The sequence below is a fragment of the Neolamprologus multifasciatus genome, chromosome 17, assembly GCF_963576455.1.
Source record: "Neolamprologus multifasciatus chromosome 17, fNeoMul1.2, whole genome shotgun sequence".
NCBI classification, from domain to species: Eukaryota; Metazoa; Chordata; class Actinopteri; order Cichliformes; family Cichlidae; genus Neolamprologus; species Neolamprologus multifasciatus.
Window position 1 is genome coordinate 10679033 of NC_140455.1, and position 22097 is coordinate 10701129.

Sequence of the window (22097 nt, forward strand, 5' to 3'; positions counted from 1 at the left end):
TATAATGTGTGCTGTCACAGTCATTATGAAAATGCCAGCATCTATTCATTCACTCAGTTGCTGTATCTCTGCTGCATGGTGATTTTTATTTTTTATTTTATTTTATTTTGAAGCAGAGCCGCCTTTGCAGTGCCATTTAATGACTCATGGTTCATGCATAAGCATGCTACACAAGACAAAACCAAAGAGGATTAGGCATTATGCTCAACACCTTCTCCTCCTCTAACTAATGTGACAGCTCAGACACATAAGGACTTAAACACTGACGTCCTCTCTAGAGGGGCTTTTTTCTGGAGTTTGCAGCCAAGCAGTTATGAGGGATATTCAATGACTTCCGATGCTCGTGTCTTTAGAAATAACTGCAGCATTAAAACAAGTATATTGGGGCATAAAGTTAATGGCAGGAATGCCATTTCGAGCATTTTGCGAAAAGGGCTTTTCATCTGAAGTGAGCGGGGGGGGAGAAAGTCACGCATTATTATTCTCGCCACGTCGGCTACCTTAGTCTACCCTCCTTTGGCAGCTATTACAGAGGGCTACTTGTGTCTTAAACATGTGACTAAGTGAGAGAGGGGCACAGGGGAGAGCCGAAACGCCCATGCCTGTTATCTGCTGAGCGCCTATACCTTCAGTTTCCACAGGATCTGCGCTCCTCCACACAGCGCTGCGGAGTAGGCGGGTCAAGTAGGTGGAACAAAAAAAGAAAAAAGAAAAGAAAAAAGAAAAACGGTGCCGGGGCGGAATTCACAACAGGATATTTAACAATCTTCGTGGGGTGGCAGATAGCCGCATTCCGTCGCATCTGTCCGAGGCTGGTCCCCGCCGCTTTCTGGTAACTGCGCTAAGACAGCTTTTAATCTCCTGAACGTTAGCTCCTCTGCGCTCCTGGAGTCTTTCTCCTCCTCCTCCTCCTCCTGCTGCTCGTTTCTCCGATTGACTACATCTCCTGCTGGATGATTTCATTTTGTAAAGTCATTATCCCCAGAAAGGTCAGAGCCTCTGCTTCCAGGAACGTTGAATTAACTGTGGGATAAGCCGGTTGTCAACCCCAAGCGCACCCCCGACTGCTTTTCTCAAAGTTTCTCACTGGTGTAGAACCGACCGTCGGATTTGTCCGGAGCAGCTTTACCTCTTTTTTTCTCGGAGTGTTTTTCTTTTTTTTCTTTTTTTTTTTTTGAGTGGTGTGGTTTTTTTTTTCCCTCCGTGGAGTTGCAGTTGAACCCTGACAAACTGTGAAATGAGTTTCTCCACAATCTGGGCAGCTGAGAGCCACCGGGATTCGGCGAGAGCATGGGACACACTGAGTTAAACTTTCTCTGTCGTCCTAAACCGCGGTGAGTTCTTGCAATTCAGCTTAATTTGTCGAATTTGTGCGAGTATAAAGTAAAAGAAAAACCCCACGCTACCTGTGGATGTTCACCCTCAGCACCGTGTTTGACCCGAATAGCTCTTTGCATCTGCTGTGACTGTGACATCAGTGAATTTCTTTGTTGCTTGACCATAGTACAATGTGAAACTCTCACGCACAGACGCATACACACAGTCTCACCCCTGCATACATGCACACAAACTCGCGTACTGTATCTGCTGGCACTTTCAGGAGAGCATACACAATATTGCTTTTCATGCCTTGTCAGTTTATACATGAGCACAATCAGACTCATCTCCTCCTCCTCCTTTCTCATTGCCTGTCTCCTCCACCCCCCCCAGCCCCCTCACCTACCTACCCCCCCTTCACCCACACTGCCACTCTTTATCTGCCTTAACAACAAACATTTCTAATCTATATTCCTCAGGGGTGTATTGGCATTCGCTCCTGTGGAGGATCAGATCTCTTACACTGATGTGTGGACAGAGTACTGCTCGCCAAGCTCCCAGCTCTGCTCTCAGGCTGGAAGAGTGGAAAAAAAAAATAGTCCCACTGATTTCATAATTATACATCGCACCCTCAAGCCTCACCCTCAAAAAAAGGCACATGAGTCAAAGGCAGCCTTATGGGATCAGTGGAGGCTGCGATAATGAGCCAAATACCCTCCAAGAAAACAAATAACATTTAAAATGCTATCATAGTGGCCCGAGGGCATGCTGGCATAGGTGCTATTTGCAGTATTTTAAATGTAACTTCATGTGAAAACCCCCAACTGCAGTGGCAGGAAGGTTTGTTTTGTTGCAAAGCTTCACGGTAGGAAAAAAAAAGTCAGTGAATCACTGCTGTAATTCTCATTGCCACTTGCCAGTGTTAGGCACAAGTGCCAAAGCCTCAGACTGTTTATAGGGCCACAACAGGGCCACTGTTCAGCAGTGTCCTCATCTATCCTGGGAGACTGGTGAACCCAACCGTGTCCAGGCCTGAAAGGCACACTGTCTCCTCCTATGAAAAGAGAGATTTCTCTCCTTGCATCGGTCATCTAAGCAACAAAAACGGAAAGAGCTCAAAACCTTGTCTGATTCTCCTTTTTTTTTTCTCTACTTCACTGCTGAGATGCCAATCGAGGCTGTATATGGCATGTAAGTCTAATTTTCTGTGTTCGTGTCTGTTTGCTTGTCCGTCAGAGTGACGATGACAGGACCATCTGTCTGTGATTGACGTGTACTTGAGAAGAAACAAATCGAGCTTGAACAGAACTTTTATAGGGCAACTGTGACTGAGCAGGAAACCAGCTATAGGCTTTTTAGACTGAGGCTAACAGGAGGCACTACATGCCTGAGAGGGCTCCTTGTTCTTACAGTTTAGTGGTGGGCAGGAGGCGGCTTCATTTGAAGGTGTGATGGCTGAAGAAGGGTGGATGTGGTGGGAGGAAGTGGGGAAAAAAAGAGCAGAAAGCACAGGAAAAAGGACGAGAAAAGCTCTGCGCAGAACATTAAGTTAATGCAACATAAAGTAGTTTTCTGTTGCTGACTTCGGGAGGATCGGTGGATGAGGTTTAGAGGGCAGAGTGGTAACAAGTGTTCAGCTTGAGAAACCCTGTAATTGATCATAATTGCTATTTTTAGGGGGCAAATTACAGTTGGAATGATGACACAATGACATAAGGAAGTAAAGTCATAAGGTAAAGAAGAAACGAGAAGAAGAAGAAAAACAAGAAGATCACCCCATCTTGGTTTAGGTGGTATTTCGAGGGTCGAGTTTTGCCGGGATCCGCTCAACATCTTCAGCCCATTAATTTATGATAATGAGCAAACTGACAAAGTTCCACTTCAGACAGAGAAGAGCTGCTGCAAGGAGAAGAGGGAAAAGTGGGAGAGATGAGAAGATGAGAGAAAAGCTAAAGCGGAGAAAATCAAAAAGTGTCATTGAGGGATTTGAGGCTGACTTTGGCGCTAAAGTAGAATCTCTCAGATTAAGACCGACGGGGGCATTAAGCCAAAAATCTCTCTCTGAGGCAACTGGTAATTGAATGTTGAGTCTGAGCGTATTCTGTAGAGGCGCACAAACGGATGGACACAGGGCTGCTTTGAGAGCAAAATTGTACCATATTGCACATAATTCTTTACAGATCAAGCACAGACTTCCTGTCATTAAAACAGGCAGGTGTCACGCTGTCACCCTGCCCATAAATATGCACTGACAGAGGTGGCTGAGCATGTGACTGGATGACACATGAGGGGGGTTGCTTTTCAAATTTTAACCAGCTTTCCTGTTCAGTAGTGGAAGAATCGTGCAGTGAAACATGTATTTCTATTTACAGATATTCACAGAGCCAGAGTTGCAGCAGAATACCAGAAGAAGAAAGAGCCCAGAGTAAATAGTGAGGGAGGAATGTGTGCCTTTAATTTAAGAGCAACCTTTGTGTCCGTGTGTACAAGGCCACCAGCAGAAGAGGCCTATTTGTGTTCTCCGGTGATTTATAGAAGCTTCCTCTCTGTATGTTCTTGGCCACTCAGTGATATGCAGCCATATAAATGCTAGAAAGTGAGAAGTTTACAGTCTGAGGAGCAATCATTAAGACAGCTTTCCCCCTGTTTGCTTTCAGCTGAACTTTTACGCACGGCACCTTATAATGATTTACAATATTCTCGCGGATTAATCCTCACAGAGTTTTACTCGTTAAAACCTCCAACCTGCTTCACACGCCATCGATTGAGCTAAACGATTGATCTCACGTTGCCTCCACAGACAGCCGCCGCAAGGAAAAGACGTATGCAGATACTGTATGCTGCCGGAGAAACACTCGGAATTTTTTTCTGCCTGTGCTAACATAATTATATTGATAGTCAACACTCGGAAATCAAAGTTTGCTGTGGATTGATTTGGAGGAGCTTGAAGTGTTGCGAGTTAACTTTCTTTGCATAATGATGTGAAATGTTGATGTCAGTGTGTGAGCTGACTGGGCGCGCCGCTATTCATCTTTCATAATGAATTGTCGCTGTAGTAAATGAATGGTGCTGGGGGGGTTCTGTTTTTGTTATCAGTTTATTGCTTCCTCCAGCCAAATTTTCCGTCCTGCGTTTGTGAGGAGAAGGATTTGTCGGACTGATCTATTTCCATGTTGGCCTAGAAGACGTCTACTGTCGAGTCTCTCCGCCTTAATAAGCTACTGTCTCATTTTGTAAATAGTCACAGAAAGATTAAATTGGATTTTTTTTAATACAAAGACATAGAATCTTATGTGGCACATGCCTATGCCTCTTAAACAGAACTACACACTGTTTCACTGTAAAGTCCCACCGTGCATTTGTGACAATAACACGGGCTGGGTTATTGGGTTATATGCTGTCTGGCTCCACTGTTGCACAGCTGCATTCATTTCATATGGAGAACAAAGAGTTTTTTGTTTTTGCTGTACGACAGTAGCATCCACACTGAGCAAATGCATCATTAGTACACAGTATATTGCCTTCGCCATACTTAACTCTAATGCATTGTTTTGGGGGGTCTAGTTGCTCCAGACCCTCATAGAGGTAGGAGATACCAACCAAACAAACAAAAAACACTGTCTTTCAAAAAAAAAAAATCATCTTAATGTTTGCTGAGTTTTAGACATGTTGTTACAATTGCTGTTTAGCGAGATTTGATTTGAATAAGTTCACCTGATTTCTTGTGTATCACAGAACCATGACTTACACAGTTACATGATCTGTTTTTTAAAATATATAAATTGCTTACTTTAGTAGCACCATTCCAAAATAAGTAAATAGTTCTGCTTAAACATGCTCGTAATATGTTTAACCTGCAGTTCAAGGATCTATCCATATCAAAAACAACAAATAATTGTCAACATTTATAGGATATATTGTACTTTTTTCTCACCTCATTTATGAAACGAGCTGTATATTATACTATATGCTATTATTCTTCTGCTATATTGTTTTTATTACTATATATATTATACATTTTAATCATGAAAATGTTTCCTGAGTGTCATGAATCTACATACAAGAAGTATGGAAGTAAGTAAGATTAAAACATGAGCCTGACTATGATGCTATTGTGTTTTGTTGATGATTAAAGTATCACAGGGTCACAATTTTGTCTCTATTTTGGTCTTGAAATGATACTAGTGTGCTGTAATACACAATTCAATCAAACAAACAGAAGTTTCAACATGTATTTGTCTTTCTGTATTGTTAAAAAATAAATGCTTCATAAGCCACAGAAAAAGATTGGCTGAGTAAATGTCATTTTGTTTGCATTAGTTTGTTGCACTCCTTTTTATGTAAAATGATTGGAAAACACAATTATTACGTTGGAGCATTTGTCATAAGTAAAGAAAGCAGCCTAGGTATGATAATCAGAGCCATTAATAGAGTTATTTAAAATAGAAGGGGGCCATAAATCATCCCACTCTGTCATTTTATTTGCTAAAATATCTTGGTTGCTTTAGAGTTAAAAATACATTAATATACAGTAGTGTATATGATTATAGCAGCACCAGCCAATTTAAATAGGAAATGTAAATAAGTTTCCATTTTTTCTATGAGTAGACCGGAATGTATTTGCATACAAAGAGGATTAGTACAGATAAAGAAAACTGCAGAAAATCACAACGTCTGATAGCTTTACAGGGATAAAATGAGTTTAAAAGAGCAGTTTAATGTAAAACATGAAATCAGGACTTGTTGTCTTCTCTTATTAATTCAGATTTTAGTATCCGAGAGCATCATGGTGGGCGTTTGTTTTTTTTAAACATTCCATCATTAAATTGGATCACCAGCATCTTCAGAAGTCTCAGAAGTAAATTTGAGAGTCCACAGAAAAACACCTACACAACAGTTTGTGCAGGGGAAAAAAGCACTCAGTCACACACCCACACTGCCTACACACTTCCACTGACCTTCCCCGCAGCAGCTTAGCGTTGCTATTTATGTATTATTGTTTTGGGTTTTCATGTCTAAAGTTTTTAAATGCATGTTTGTAGATCTGTAAATATGTGTGTTCATGGCTGCGCATGTAAGCACTTTGATAGTGACATTTTTATTTTTATTTATTTATTTTTTGGTCTTTGATGTCTTTTTCCCAGGACACCATGGGAGCTGATCCTTTTTATTTGTTTGTAAGACAGCCGGATGAGTGCAACTGGCAGTCATATTATAATTTCACAAAGGCTGTGTTTTACCCGTGGCACTGGTATGAGAGGCATTGTTGACAGTTGTAGCGGGGAAGATAACTAGGTTAATTAGGGCCAAAAACCTCATTAGTCAGCACGGAGGGGAAGATGTAAAGTTTATCAGTTCCTGTTTCCCTACTTTGAGGATGGTTTCAGGGTTGGCTTGCAGACAAGTTACAAAGTGGATCCTGTTGAAGAAATTCTAATGAAATGTTTTAATCAAATCCTCCCCCCTGCAAAGCGCATGCCTCCCCTCCATCTATTTTTCTACTATTGTTTTCCTTCAAATGTGTTCAAATTGTGAGATATCACAAAAAGAGACTTGTTTCAATTTGCATATTTGCTGTGCCAAGAAAGTAGATCTGCTCTGTGTGTGTGTGTTCCAGACATGGATATGGGGACACTTTGTGAGAACACACATACATACATTTACACTTACACACACACACATACAGACACAGCTCAGGCAGGTGACCATTACAGCTCTGGCATTCTTCAATAAGTGAGCAGATGTTCGGGGGCTGGAAGCTCAGTTTTGTCCCAATCTCCGATGAGAATGGCTGCTGAAATTCTCAAGAAAGATTAGGCTTGGGAGTTCCCTCGTCTCATCAAGCTTACTGTATCCTCCAAAAGACGGGGTGAGAGTCAAGATCCAACACTGAAGTCGGTAGCCAGCCCTATATCTCTGGAGGAAACATGTAATTTTGGCTGTTACACAAAGTTACTGGAAGAGCTGCAGCGCAGCCTCAAAGAAAAAAAAAAACTGTGCAGACAGATACATCTATTCATCAAATGGAGCAGATTGGTAGGCAAGGCGAAATAAATGAGCTGTTTAGAATATTCTGTTTAACGAAATCAATTGAGATATTAACTCAAAGTGGCAACACTGCTAATTTTGTTAATTTAGCTCAAGAAGCCTGTGAATCAATCACCCGCTTTCAAAACGAGCAACGAATAATGTCGAGGATATCGGCAATCACGGCTTCTATGAAATCATTTCTTTGACCAAATGAGGAATTTGCAAACATTTTATTTCATCCCAGGGCTGCTAAACTGTGAGATTTTACAGCTGTACCATCTGAGGGCATTACAAATAATGGTTTTTATTGAATCTTTCAGTGTTTTCTGGGAAAAATGGGAAAAACAAAACAAAGAGAGCTGTCGTTTTCACGCAGATGCTCCAAATAGCTGGAGGAAATGCTGGCGCCGCACTGTGCACGTCATACCTTTAATGTAACCACCAGTAGTTCTTGTGATGAAAAATGCTTTGACTCAGTGTCTCATCTTTTCATTGACTTTTTTGCCTCGGGGAAGAACATTTTGAGAGATGACTAAGTTATGGACATGTGTTTCATTTTTGCTTGACTGGTGTTCTCGCAAAAATAAAAATAAAACAGCCAACCCTGCTTTCCAATCTGAAGTTATGTTCCAAGAACAACGGTAATTCTTTCATTGTGAAATGACTGCACGTTCCACAGCGTGTCATTATTGCAGTTGAGATACGGCACTTAATAGTCCAACAAATGTAATATCTAACAGAAGTCCACAGTAATACACATGCAATTTAGAATGGATGATACACCTGCGTTAGAAGTGTTAGGGACTGAAATCACTGATTTGAATCTGAAAATTCATTCAAAAGATTAAATGGCTCATTTTGTGTTGGGCTCTCAATATTTGTAAGTCACTAATTTATTGTTAGGAGCTCAAATTCTAGACCCACATTCAGGAAATAAAAATATCTAAACAGCAAATTAAATATTTGCTTTTTTGAGTATCTTAAAGAAAACCCTATGGCAATACTGGATGAGACCTGCAAGGCATTTTGTAGAGCTTTTTTTTTCTGCCATCCAACTGCTATCAACTTAATGGCTAATAACGTCGTGGCTCAGACACGGCTGTATATGTGGAGACAGGAAGAGAGATTGAGAGACAGTTAGGGAGGAACAGAGAGAGAGACTGGGGAGTTTATTTCTCAATTCCACCATTAAGCAAAAGTAATGTATTAACAGTACACACCAGCCAGAGCACACAGAATCATATTTAGCCTCAGCAAGCCTGTCTTGGTTGATGGTATCAAATCATAAAAGTCGTCAGATTCTTCCCTTTGTCACATTTCTTTTTTCCAAATTACCTTTAATACGCTTGATGAGATACAGCAGGAAACCCAACGGTTGTATCTTTTGCCTGAAAAGAAGAAAATTGTGTGGTCTTTTATATCACCGCCATATGCTGAAGGTTAAGGATTCTGATCATGTAATTGCATTTTTGTTCATTTATAGGACACAAGGTTTTCTTTAGTGCTGCACATACAGCACTTTTATAGATGTTGGCATTCGATGTCAATAAGTACAATCTGTACCTTAGTGTGACTACCTGGACTTTAAGATTAAGAAAGAAAAAACTAGAAGGAAACCTGAGTTTTGAGATGATATTTTACAAATCCAGATGAGAAAATGTTGTCTGAAAGTATACTGCAGAAACTCTTTGCTCCTTTCAGACTTTATTGAGCACACACCATGTTGTCTGTGTTTTTATGTTCCTCCTACCTGCGTACTCCTCAACCGGTCGCAGCAGATGCCAACCCTTCCCTGAGCTTGCTTCTGCCAGATGCCCTTCCTTCCTGTTAAAAGGGAGTTCCTCCTCCCCCTTGTTGCCAGGTGCTTTCTCAGAGGGGATTATTGCAACATCGGGGTTCTCTGTGCAGCAGTGTAGGGTCTTTATCTTAGATTATCAAGTGCCTTAGAATGAATGTTGTTGTGATCTAACTCTATATAAATGAAAATGAGGCGAAGGGAATTTTCTGTAATCGCAGAGATTGGTTTAAACCCCAAGAGATGAAATGTATTTGGAAATAAGTTGACAAATGTTTTATTCAGAATTTGAATAAGATGAGAAATATGTATCACAGAGTTACGCATCACTTTTTCTTTTTTTTTTTGCTGTGCCATCGACATACGTGGCCTTTAGGTCAAGCAATGACAAGAAATTAAACCTTGCATATGATGAGAGTCATCAAAGATGACTTGTTAAGTATTTTTTCAGCTGAAATATTTGATGTTCAGCGGTGCTTACTGAATATAGCCTGCCATTATGATGGGCAGTGGGCGTAAAAATGTTGTAGTTTGATCCACTGTTGGCTGTGCTTCAGTGGAATGGCCATTTGTTTAACACCCTCCTCTCTCTATTGAAGTAGCAGGACAAAAAAAGGGAAAGCATTTCCAAATGGATATTTCTTCCCCACAGAAATAAACAGGACCTTGTCATAGGTGTCATTTCAAAGATAAATTGCAATCTCTGAGCGTTCCCGCTGCTCAAAGAAACATTATGTTTCCTCTGCAAATGTCTTGGACAATATTTTTCTTTTACATGAAAAACAATCATGTGTCACATGACAAGGCTGAAAGTATTGTGCATGGGGGCACGTGCTGACTGTCCATTTCGTCAGAGAGCTGCTGGAAACCTTGAGAGCACAATGACAGGTGTTTACAAATCTAGGAAAAAAGGTTTATGGAACATTATGTTTTACTTTTTTCAGATTGTAGATTGAAATTATAATTACCTCAGTCCTCATAGAATAAGCCCAGCAGCCTTTTTTGAGACCTACAAAGATTATGAAATGAGTGGAAAAACAATAGTCTCTTGATTGTTCAAATAAACATGGATTTGCTATATGATGCCCCATCTCGCCTCCTTCCAATAATGTTCTTGGTATTTGCCAATCCGGAGGACGCAACTCTTCATTAAATTCATGTGTGGGAAAATCTGGTCCCCCATCATTTGCACTCCCGTCACAATTCCGTTGAGAGGACCTCACATGAACAAACAGTGCTTTCATTTTATACAGAGGTTCCAAACAGCCTCGAGGTAACTGCTGGCCCACGTCGTGCAAAATCATATTTGAGTGGATCTGCTGGAGCCCCGGTTGCTTCCTTACTGCTTCAGATGAAAATTCCTTCCATCTTCTATCTCCCGACATTTGTTTTGTTGTTTCTAGATCATATAGGGGGCTCAAGGACGAGTGCTTTTAACACGGCTTCGTGAAATGCACTGAGTGCACAAGTTGAATATGATAGCATAATCTAGAGGTAAAGTAAGAAAAAAAAAAGAGAGAAATGCATTTGTCTGAAAATAGCAAATGTCCGTATGTCATTAGCGATTTGATGCAAAGTTGGCTTTTAGAGGTAATTGAGGCAGATGAGGATGAGAGTGGGTTGTGTGAGGAAGGTGAGACAAAAGAAGTATGGTGGGGTGAAAAAGAGAGAAAGCGAGGCGAAGAGAATCGAGAGAGGCCTGTGTTCTCCTGCATCAGCGTTTTGGACAGCTGCCTGTTGGATGATAGGATTAAAGAGTCTTTAAATGTGACCTCTGAGCTGTATTTTGATATTAACATGCCAGAAACTGCCCTCTGAGCAAGGTCACTTTATACACAACTTGCACAATGTAAAGTGGAAAAAAAACAAAGCATTTCATCTGTGTTATGAGAGGCTGGAGGTAGGTGTGGATTCATCTAATGGAGCTGCACTAGCAGCTTATTTTTGGGGCCATTTTACTGCAGCAGAGGCACACTGTCAGTACACAGCAACTTGTTCACAAACTTCACACTATAGGATAGTAACCCGTAACTTTGGTGTCAGATTTTTTGACAAAACACACACAAAGCATAACTGCTCGCTGTGTGGCAGCGTCTCTGCTGAAGGAATAGGGACGGAGAAAGAAAAGTGAAACGCTCAAGCTCAAACGGAGAGCGTGGCAGACGATAACAGAAATGCTGGGAAGACAGAGGTCTCTCTGTCACAGTCAAATAAACTATTCAGCGCTGCTGGAATGCGAGGAGAAATTGCTGAAGGAAACACTCACAGTTTAACTGCATCAACAACAAAGAAGTTGAAAGAGATCCGGGGGAGGATTTGCCCTGTTTCGGCACCGGGTAACACCATTCTCGGCCCTGTTTCATTAAAATTGTACCACGTTTCTGCCTACTGCATGTTATACAAGACCTTAAGGTAATGTGTACTTATCAAAACTGCAGACTTGTGGGTGGAGTCTTTGACCTGACCTGACTTGATCAGTTAGATTTTTCCGTTTGATCAAGTCTTTCCCAGTTAGATTATCATAAAGATGATTTTTCAACAATCTGCAAAAAGCGCAAGTTATGCAAATGATAAAGCAGTGGGCTGCTATGAGAGCAAATAATTTTTCTGATCCAGTTCATCAGGTTTCAGTGCAGGGTCACAGCTGGGCAAAGTTCACCTCAGTCTCATATAGCGCTGTCTCCATCGGCTGTCCCTGCAGAGTTCTTCCCCTCCCACATCCAGCTTTTCATCGCCTCGTCCAAGTCTGGCTTTCCCCTTTGTGTCTGTGGCTCTACAATGTAAAGCTGTAACATGCATTAGCAGCACAGCTTTTTCTTTCTGTTCGTCTGTGTCTTTTTTTGTAAAAGGTGGGATTTCAGGGGCTGGATGCATCCCAACTCCAGTCACTGAGTCAGATGTCCCATCCTTCAGCTGTTAACATCGAGGAACCCTGGCATGTTAGGAGGAGTCTAACAGACAGGGAGTCTGCTCTTTGCAGGTTTTAATAAACTTAAAGTCTATTCCCAGCTGTAGAATCAAAGACTTGACTGCTCTGGACTGCTCTGAAATGTGACTTTTTGACTCAACTCCCTGAAGTCTTGAGCTCACAGAAGATTTGAAAGTAAAATAACTCAAGATTCAAGTCAGGCTAGAGACTAATTTCTTCAATTTTGGCAATGTACTTTAAGCACCATGCGGCAGCTGTGAAAGAAAAATGTTCCACAAAATACTCGAACAGCTTGGATTATGACTCAGTTTAATACTTATAACCCAACTTGGACATTTGAGTTTAGATTTGAGACCTCCACTGGTGCAATTGAGACTTAACTGCCTATTGAAGATCTGAATATGCATGTCTTTAAAAAAAAATACATTTTGCATAGTTCAATTATGTCATACAAAAACCAAATTGCATGTACAGGCATTAGTATGTGCTTTCTGTTAATTAAAAGCACATTAAACCATAAAGCTGGTTATACAGATGTTTACATAAACACAAGTGAGAATGGACACACACACCAGGGCTTGACAAACTGAGTCTGGGGAGTGCTGACAGCGATGTCAGACTGAAATCAATTTCCAAATTGCCAGCTCATCTCATCTCATTAAAATGACTAAATTAAAGTCCTCCTGCATTTTTAACTTTCAATAATTAACCCTGTAGATGAATATATCATCGTATTTGATAGCAATTTTGTTCTTTTTTTTGTTCCCTTTACCCACCTCAAGCTGTGGTGTGTTCTTCCAGTGCTGTCGCCTGCATTGTCTGAGAGCAGTGATTTTTTTTAAACCTTCACACCCCCGGTCATATGGCTGACTTAACTTGACAGATTGTCATCACAATACTGTAATGGGACTCACCCCCCCCCCCCCCCCAATACCCCAACACACATACATGCACACACACTGCAGGGGAGATGATTGACAGAACTCAAAATGGTGATAGAGACTAATGCGAGCTCTGGACAACAGTCTGAACAGCAGGTAGTCTGATAAATCACAGCAGCCAAGACTTTTTATCTTAAAGTGTGTCTGTGCGTGTGGGAGTGTGTTTTTCCTTCCATTGATTTGCATGAAACTGCAGCTCTTAATAGATGTGTTGCGGTGTGACAGTAAAGTTTTCGAGTATGACGGGGATAGTTTTAAAAACAGCAGCAAAGCAATTATTCACCAAGTTAAAGAGATGAATTTATAATTAGAATCATGCCAGTTTAGACTTTTTTCTACCTGGTGAAACTTCTACAGCCGAATATTTCTGCAAATCACAGCGCCAGACTGCAGTAGAAGTGTGTAAAATTAGTAATCAAGTCTGGAAAACGTTTCAGTTTTTGCTCATATTATTTTCTTTTGGATGGAAATCCCAGCTCACATGGAGCAGTGAACGCAGCGAATTGTAACAAAAGTGAAATACACTTTTTTTGGGTGGGGGGCTAAATGGTTTTGTGTCTCTCTAAAGTAAGATGGATTCACAGCACTTTATTGCTATAGATGGCATGATACCACTTTTTTCATGTCCGATACCAATACTGATATCATAAATTTGGATATTTGCAGATACCGATATGAATCCGATAGTGTACTTTTTAATGAATAAAACTATTTTTTTTAAATATATCTTGCTGCATTTTGTATAAGTTCACACTTGAGTTTTAAAACACAAAACATTAAAGCTATTCTGTTGTACCTGTAGGCAAAAAATACACTGCAGCAATACTGATCTATCTAATTTACTCAAACCTACACCATCCTCCCTATTCTGGTATTTTAAAGAGTACTTAGCAGAAATATTAAACAACCTAAATAATAGGGCTGCCAACTCCCAGCAAAAAAAAAAAAAAAAAAAGGCAACCACCCCCCACCCTGTGATGCTTAATCGACGCAATCAACTTAAATTCAATGCACGTGTAAAAAAAATGCACAGAAATCAATTCTTTTTCTACAATAATTAAATAGATTCAACATCTTTCTTCAACAGAACTGCAGACTGCACAGATGGTACCTTCCCAAAGGAAAAAGTACTAGCTTACTAGGGTATATTAGACTTAATAGTTACTATATACAGTAATGGATTTCTATATATTTTACATCAGATTAAAACTTTGGGTGTAAGATTCAGATAATTATTTATGAAATAATTATCATAAATAATTATTCTTAAATGAGAATAAGAAAGAAAAGTATGCATTTGTGCCTCCTTTTCCCTGTTAATGCCCTATCGGCCCCCCTGGCTAAACTTTGCTAGACCCGCCCCTGCATAGTTACCAGCTGTCAGCTATGTAGAAAAGGATCCTGGTGTAGAAAATAATATTAAATAAATTCTAATTGTTGTTTCTGTTGTTTAGCCGCTGGTTTCCTCTTTCTGGTGCAAAGTGGGCCAAAAACAAACAAGAGAGACGGGAGTCGCGACAGAAAAGCCGATCAGCTGATGACTGATCAGTTTCATGATTGAAGTAGCAGCAGGAGAGGGAGGGAGAAGAGGCAGTCGCTCCATAAATCGGTTGTTAAGCTTAATGTGGGAATGCTTTACAAACATTCAGAGATGAACTTACACACTTGCTTTACTTCTCTTGGGATAACTTTCTCAGAGATGAAATGCCGGTTTGGTGGCAAAGCTCCAAATGCTGAACCACACGCCAACAGGTCTGGCACACCACATCCGCTCTATCACGTGACGCATACTGCTCCGACGTTATGAGCCGAGTTACGCCATGTCGCAAGTTTTGTGAGGTGCTTTCGTGATATTTAATGGATCGGATTACATTTTTTATTTCCCTCCGATATCCGATCCAGTAATTTAGTTCAGTATCAGACCCATGCCGATACATAATATTGGATCGGTCCATCCCTAATTATTGCTGGGTCTTTTTGCTTGAAAATACTGCAATTTTGGGGGTAAACTCTATGTTATTGCTTTCTCATCATGCTCCAGAAAAAAAATGTTTCTCTTTATTTGTGTAAAGTAGGGTTATAATTAATGATTGGGTGCGTTTAATTATTGGCAATCTCTTTTTTTGTGTGCATTTGCATTATCAAAGAAATCATGTCTGAAAAAACCTGTAAAACACAGAATGGATATTTTGTAGCTGCTTTTGATTTTGGTTATAGTTTGTTGACCGTTTTATTTATTTATTTAAAATAGCGTGACATTTTGAAGTCCCTTGTTTTGTACAGTTTTTTATAGTCTGATGTTTTCAGTATTTTCAGATATATTGCAGACATTTTAACAGTTTGCTGTAAAAATGCATAATAATTATACAGTAATGTTCCTTTTTTCACTTTAAGACAGCAAACTACTGTTACGTTTAAATTCAGATCTCATTTAGAGATGCTATAATGGTTCCTTCGGATTAGGCTTTGGTTGCTGTGGATCAGTGATGTGTTTTCCTGTGCTTCTGGGAGCGAGAAGGTTTGAACTAGAACTGGGACACCACGATAACCACGATAGAGGCTTTAGTGGCTACTTCCATTAGGCCAGGTTTCATAATGTTCCATATCTGTGTGATAAAAGATAAATGGAAACTTGGAGGGAAAAGAAAATGCTTAAATAGGGCACAGGTGTAGACATTTTACAGTAAAACAATGAAGCAACAGTATAATAGCAACCAAACAGTTGACAGTATTCTACTGCAAATCTTATATTCTATACATCACAGTGCATCATTTCTTTTACAGTAAGAAACAGTTTTTATTATTACAGTAAAGACACTGTAAAAAGACTTGTCATTATTTTACAGTAAAGTAACATGACATTTTACTGAAGCAGCACCATTAAAGCAACAGGCGCTCACAAGCTTAAATTAGCAGGTGTCATTTTTACATTTATTAATTCAAGTTCCACATAATGAACCCGATTGAAACAGCATTGCCACACCGTACTTATTACTCTGCATTATCACAGAATCCCTGGAGAGGCTTCTGTCAGCTGCAACATATTCTGAGGATTTTTTCTTGTTTATTTCTGTCTTTGTAGCCAAGTTTCTTCATTGCTGGTTGTGGGTGTTTGTTTGTTTGCTGAACTGTGTGTTTGTGCTTTTGCTTTAGGTGTTCGGGGGGCATTGAGGCGATGCAGGTCCCTCGGTCATCCCAGTGGAGGAGCCAGCTAATGACAAGTATCTTTGGCTGCTGAACGCCCCCCACCACCACCACCATCACCACCACCCTCATCTCTCCTACCCTCCATCCATCTCTGATGGCTCTATGGGGCATCCTCAGCCTCAGCCTTCACTGCTGGGTGTGTTTATGGTCCAGTGTAACAGCAACAGCAACATCAGCCAGCCTCCCAAATGACAAACCCGGGGGACCCCTGGACTGGCTCCTGTCTGATAAGGGGCCCTTCCACCACTCCCCAGAGTACATCGACTTTGTGGAAAAAAACCGGCAAGGTTTCTCCACCAGATACAAGATATACAGGTGAGTTGTGACTGCAGCATGAGGAGACGCTTTTACACTGTATTTACTACTGCCAAATTGCTAACCTATTATATGCATGACAGATCTCACAGCAGTCGCATCAAATAGTCTCTGTGGTTGTCCTTTGAAAGATCAGCTGTGTGTAAATAAGGCCACATGATATCGATGTTAATGTGTTTACATTTTGAGGTTAGTCACAGTCTCAGCATTTTGTTAACTCCAGGCTTCTGTGTACAGTCAGTATGCACATGCTAAACACTTTAACCGCTAACAGAGAAAGGCTGACACCAAAATTCTTTAGCTTGTGAATATATTGCACCTATTATTACAATTTAAAAGTCTTAAATATATTTAAAAAATCAGCTTATTTTGATTCAATGCAGTTAGCAACCAACAATCTAGCAAAAGACACAGTTACAGTAGGCAATACATTCATTGTGTGGCCTATGCATTGATTTTGGGACTGTTCAAAGAAAGAGACATTGGCAGTGACTATTTCCTGTAGGTACCACCGTGCGATTATCAGTCTGCTGTTGCGTATTTTGTGGTGTGTAATAAGAAAGATTTACACATGTACTCGTCATAATTAATGTGAAATGTGAATTTCGGCAACCTGAGAGCTAAATGAAAGTCCTTTACTGACCCACACAAAGCACTGTAGTGAAAATGATAATGCTTGCAATGAAATGAAGCCGCTTCATGTAAATGAAATGATGGAGATGAGGAAGGAAAGGAGTAAACTTTTATCTGCCGTGGTTGGAAAAGCTTTTAAAAGCATGCTCATACATCTGTTGTAGAATACACGTAAGGGACAAGTCAAAGTTAAAGAGAAAGATATTGCAGGGGGATTTTATTCTGAAAATACACGTTTCAGGGTACCAAGGGTTTTTAGGACATCTTCCATTCCTTGTTTTCTATTTTTGCAACGTGTATGGGAGGAGAGAAAATTCAACATATTTGTAGAGCATTTAGTGGGTAGTATGCTTTACGAAGTCCCTGTTCATGGCTCTTTAATACACAGACTGTATTATTTGGCTTGCATTGTCATGCATTAAAGCATCCTCACAGCACAGTGCTCACAGGATAATTGACACGCCTAGACAGAATCATGATGTATTACATGCACGCATGCTTCTATCAGCTGGTTCTATATCACATTCTGCTGCTCTCCAAACCCTCGGGGAGTCACCTGATCAGGTGGTCAAATGAGATCTGTTGATTAGCACTGTAAAAGAAGAAAGATTTGCCATGACAGCATAGTCAGAGGTATCGCCACGCGACCAAATTAGTGGAGATTGTGTCATGAATCATATCCGTCGTCGTTTAGGAGGATGTTGTCCAGGCTTCTGGAAATGGACAGACGGGATTCCTGTCATCTACGGATCGTTGTAAGGATGCTTTATGGCTTCTGTGATCGGTCGCTGTGTTCGAGCTTTTTAATATTTTCTTCCCCGGCAAAAGGCAGTGGTCCGCTGGAGCTGAGCTGCATGGGCGGCAAGATTAATAGTCTTATCATGTGGCCAAGTGATTAGTGAGCTCTTAGTACTTATTACTCTGCATTATCACAGAATCCCTGGAGAGGCTTCTGTCAGCTGCAAGGTTGTGTTTGAGGCCCTCTAGATTACTACAATGCGGCATTGATTAATAGTGATTATATTAAAAGGAAAAACCAACCTAAAAAGTAAATAGCCTGTAAATCTTCCCAAATTGAATTCACTTGGATTCAGTCCCATTTGATTTCAGTAACCGACAGACATGGGCGGATACAGCTGCGTGTTTTTATTCTAGCAAAAAAAAAAAACAACAACTTTATTTTCAGTCTCAGTGTTGGGGGGTGAAGTGTAGTGATGAGTTTGGGCACACACACCTGGACATAGCTCATAAAAAATTCAGGGAGGATTGTTTTATTAAAGAAATGTGGGCCCGCTGCAGTTTTCTCCCAAGGGGGTCAAACCACATGGTTATGCCCCTGTTGTGTTACAAATGTCCTTAAATTTCCAGTCAGGCTATTTCTGTTCTACAAGAACAGATAGCTATGCACTGTTAAGGTAGTCACTGACCCTTTTTTGGCCTGCAAAAGATTAAATGAATCCTACTTACTACTCCTCAAAACCAAAAGATAGCGAGCACATCTTCAAAGACTGATGTTTGCATTTATTTAAATAAAAGGGACCTAAATAGGTGTGGTGTTGATTGGTTTTGATTCAGCTTTTTTATTAGTAATTGAGCTGGGTATTTCCTCAAAAGTTACAATCCTGTCTAAACTTTAAATTGCATTTAAACAGAATACAATTATTGAAATTTCATGAACTCATATTTTATTCATAATAGAACATTGAAAATTTATTAAGTGCTTTCACTGAGAAAATGTACCATTTAAGAAATAATAAGGTTGTTTTGAATTCAGCATCTCAGAAAGGTTGGGTTATGGCAACAAAAAATTGAGAAAAGTCAATGGTATAGGTCAGTAACATGATTGGGGGTAAAAGGAGCATCTTAGTGAGACAGTTTCTCAGATGTAAAGATGGGCAGAGGTTCACCAATGTGCAAAAATCTCCCTAAAGACTGTTGTTTAAAAAAAGAGGGGATGCTACACAGAGGTAAACATGGTCCTGTTCCAATCTTTTGAGACATGTTCCTGCCATCACGTTCATGATCTTATTTTCTTTTTCAGTTCTTATTTTTTCACACTATGTCACTAAAACATGTTTTTAATTTACATTTTACACAATGTTTTTGGAACTTATTTCTTATATCCATAATGCAATGTTGGAATATTGTCTTAACACAAGCAGCCACACAAGGTAATGTTTTATTTGTATGGCAACATAGTTTTGTGATTTAGAAAAATCTGACCACATTATATATACAATCAATCTAATAAAAAATTACTGAGGAATTACAGATTTCTTTATTTTATTTTTAAATTAGACTGTATTTAAAAGTTGGAACTACCACCCTGCGGTTAGAGATTTACCATTGTGTAGCCTAGAGTATTTAACTTTTTGCTATTGTGACTCGTAGGAGGGAAAACCTGACTATTAAATTGCTTACTGGCAGAAGTATAACTGACCAGTCCTTAGTATTTTCATTATGACTTTAAGTGATAATTGAACCAGTAACCAGTATAAATTTGGTCAGCTGGTCATTCCTTCTTCTATATGAAGTCATTTTGTAACCTAAAGAGTCATCATTGCTGACAATTAAATATTATACACGTTTAAGCACATGGTTTCACTCTTCAGACACACCACCACCAAGCAGTTACATATTTTGCCAGTATACATTGGTGTTTTCTGGTTCACTACTAACTAGAATATTTTCCAGTCTATAGTGCTTGTGCTTTCTGAGATGACTCTCTCTCTCTCTCTCTCTCTATATATATATATATATATATATCAGAACTGCTCAGCATTATTTTGCTACCCCATTAGTGTTTGTTGTGGAAGTTGCTGAGCTGAAGCTCTGGTCAACCTACACCGCCTTGTCACTTGAATGCATTTAAATGACTTTTGTGTGGAGATAAATATTCCTGGCTTATCTAACACAAACCTTACAGCACCTCTCAGGATGAGACAAGCCCAAAGGGGCTTTTACTGTAATATTTGTCACTACAAGCAAATTGCCTTTCAGCTCAATCATTATCTGCTGCCTATTATCATTATTATTAGTAGCATTAGCAGATAAAACCAATGGATTCCTTTTAGCATATTATATTATAGCTGTGTTTATTCAATGCTCATTGTTTTAAGAATTGCACTAAATTCCAGATAAAACCCGTTTTTGCTGTATGAAGTGATTTGGGAGCTATTAAAACTGTTTTGCACTAAGTTTGCCATCTCTTTTTTATATTCTGTAATATACTCAGTGATGTGTGAAGTGATCTTGGTGATCCCATAGTGTGCAGATTAAATAATATTGTTGTTCCTCCTTTTATTTGGTGTGAGATTTTGTAGATGTGTCTAGGTAGTAGGATGCTTCACTTTGATGAACGTTTTTACTTTATTAAATGTCACATGTAACTCATCTCTCTGCCTATGCAGAGAGCAGTTCTGCATATGCCCTTTAAATTGGGTTGTGGTGGGTTACCAGATTTTGTGACAGATGAGTTCAAAGTATACGTATTATGTGGAGTGTGTTAGATTAGAAAGATTAGCTGGCAATTACACACACACACACGAAATAGAATTCGACTTAAGTTATGAGAGTAATAACAGATAGTTTTGAAATAATAGAGAAACTCTGGAAACACGGAGGTGTTGGCAAGTATTACAGAACATTATGTATGCTGGGATTTCTGATTGAATCCCAGTATTAAAAGATCCATTCCTTAGTCTCTTCCTCAAAATGAGGACTTTATGCATAAATGAATAAGCTAGAGTAACATCAAACCTACCATAAACATCTCTCTCTTACTCCTTAAAATAAAATGTAGCAAATAAATAAATCCTAGAATATAATCTGCTCCCAGTTTGAGTGCATCTCTCAAACATGCCACATGTGGAGGTTAGCTGACAAAAGACAGGTGGACTAAAATAGCAGCATCAACATCACAGACTTACCGACATGTTATGTTACAGTAAGCAATAGACCGAACACCAAGAGCTGGAGTGAGAGAGAGAGAGAGAGAGAGAGAGAGAGAGAGAGAAATGCATTGTCATCATAGGATGATTTCAGGCGTGTCAATTCACTTGACTTGAAATTTGCTGTTAAATGAAAAACTTAAACTTAAACAAAATAAAGTTGCTGGTGTAGCCTGAAATTCCTGACTGCTGACTAATAATAGGTGCAATATATTCACTTTCTGTTCTTCTAGTATGTTGCATGCTACTGCTAACACGTAGGGGCCCTTAGATTGATTTGTTCATGAGTCCGGATTGGACCAACATTTGATCCAAAGATGTGTGTCCATATTACGCGTAGGTTTCCTGTACATGTTGAGGACCAAGATGTTTGACAAAAGCGGAAGAAGAAAATTAATAACAACTTAATAACAACAGTAGAAATAGGTTTTAGTCAACCATTTTAACAGTGATAAGTATGAGGCTGCTTAGTTTAACACTAAACAGGCGATGTCAGTTAAGTTAACAGTGCTCACCAGGTGGTTGCCAATTTATAGTTACATACCCAGCTTATTATACCAGCTGGGTGTCTGATGACCAGTAGAGTGTATGTATTCTATTTTATTTTATTTTATTATTATTATTTTATTCTATTCTTACTACTGAGCTGGGTGACCTTCCTGCATCCTCATTTTCTAGCATTTGTCCCCCTTCAGTTTGGGTTATTCCTTTCTTTTTTCATTCAACTACATTTATTCACTCCAAATGACATCCCCATTTCCTTGCTGTGGATCCTGGTGATGTGGATCAGTGAGTACATTTTTTTAGTCACTCTTGACTTAACTTGATGTCACCAATGTGCAGGTGGTGGCTGATCATCATTCCACTTGTAATTATATCCACTCTTTGTGATGAGCTGGCTTAGAGGATTAAGGCCTATGCAGAACAGCAGTGGGAACAGTGCATCATTTTGATCTTTTTTACATTGGTGATCACTGACT

The 22097-nt window shown here is 39.6% G+C and overlaps 1 protein-coding gene across 2 annotated transcripts in view; it reads left to right on the forward strand.

The window, feature by feature from the left end:
- Positions 1-281: 281 nt before the first annotated feature.
- brinp3a.2 (bone morphogenetic protein/retinoic acid inducible neural-specific 3a, tandem duplicate 2) overlaps positions 282-22097 on the forward strand; it is a 69102-nt gene continuing 47286 nt past the window's right edge. The window contains exons 1-2 of one of the 2 annotated variants that reach the window (XM_085137640.1): positions 282-1334; positions 16166-16534. In XM_085137640.1, coding sequence (XP_084993766.1) covers positions 16314-16534 — 221 coding nt within the window. In that variant the 5' untranslated portion in view covers positions 282-1334; positions 16166-16313. The other variant, XM_085137641.1, reaches the window with a different exon arrangement.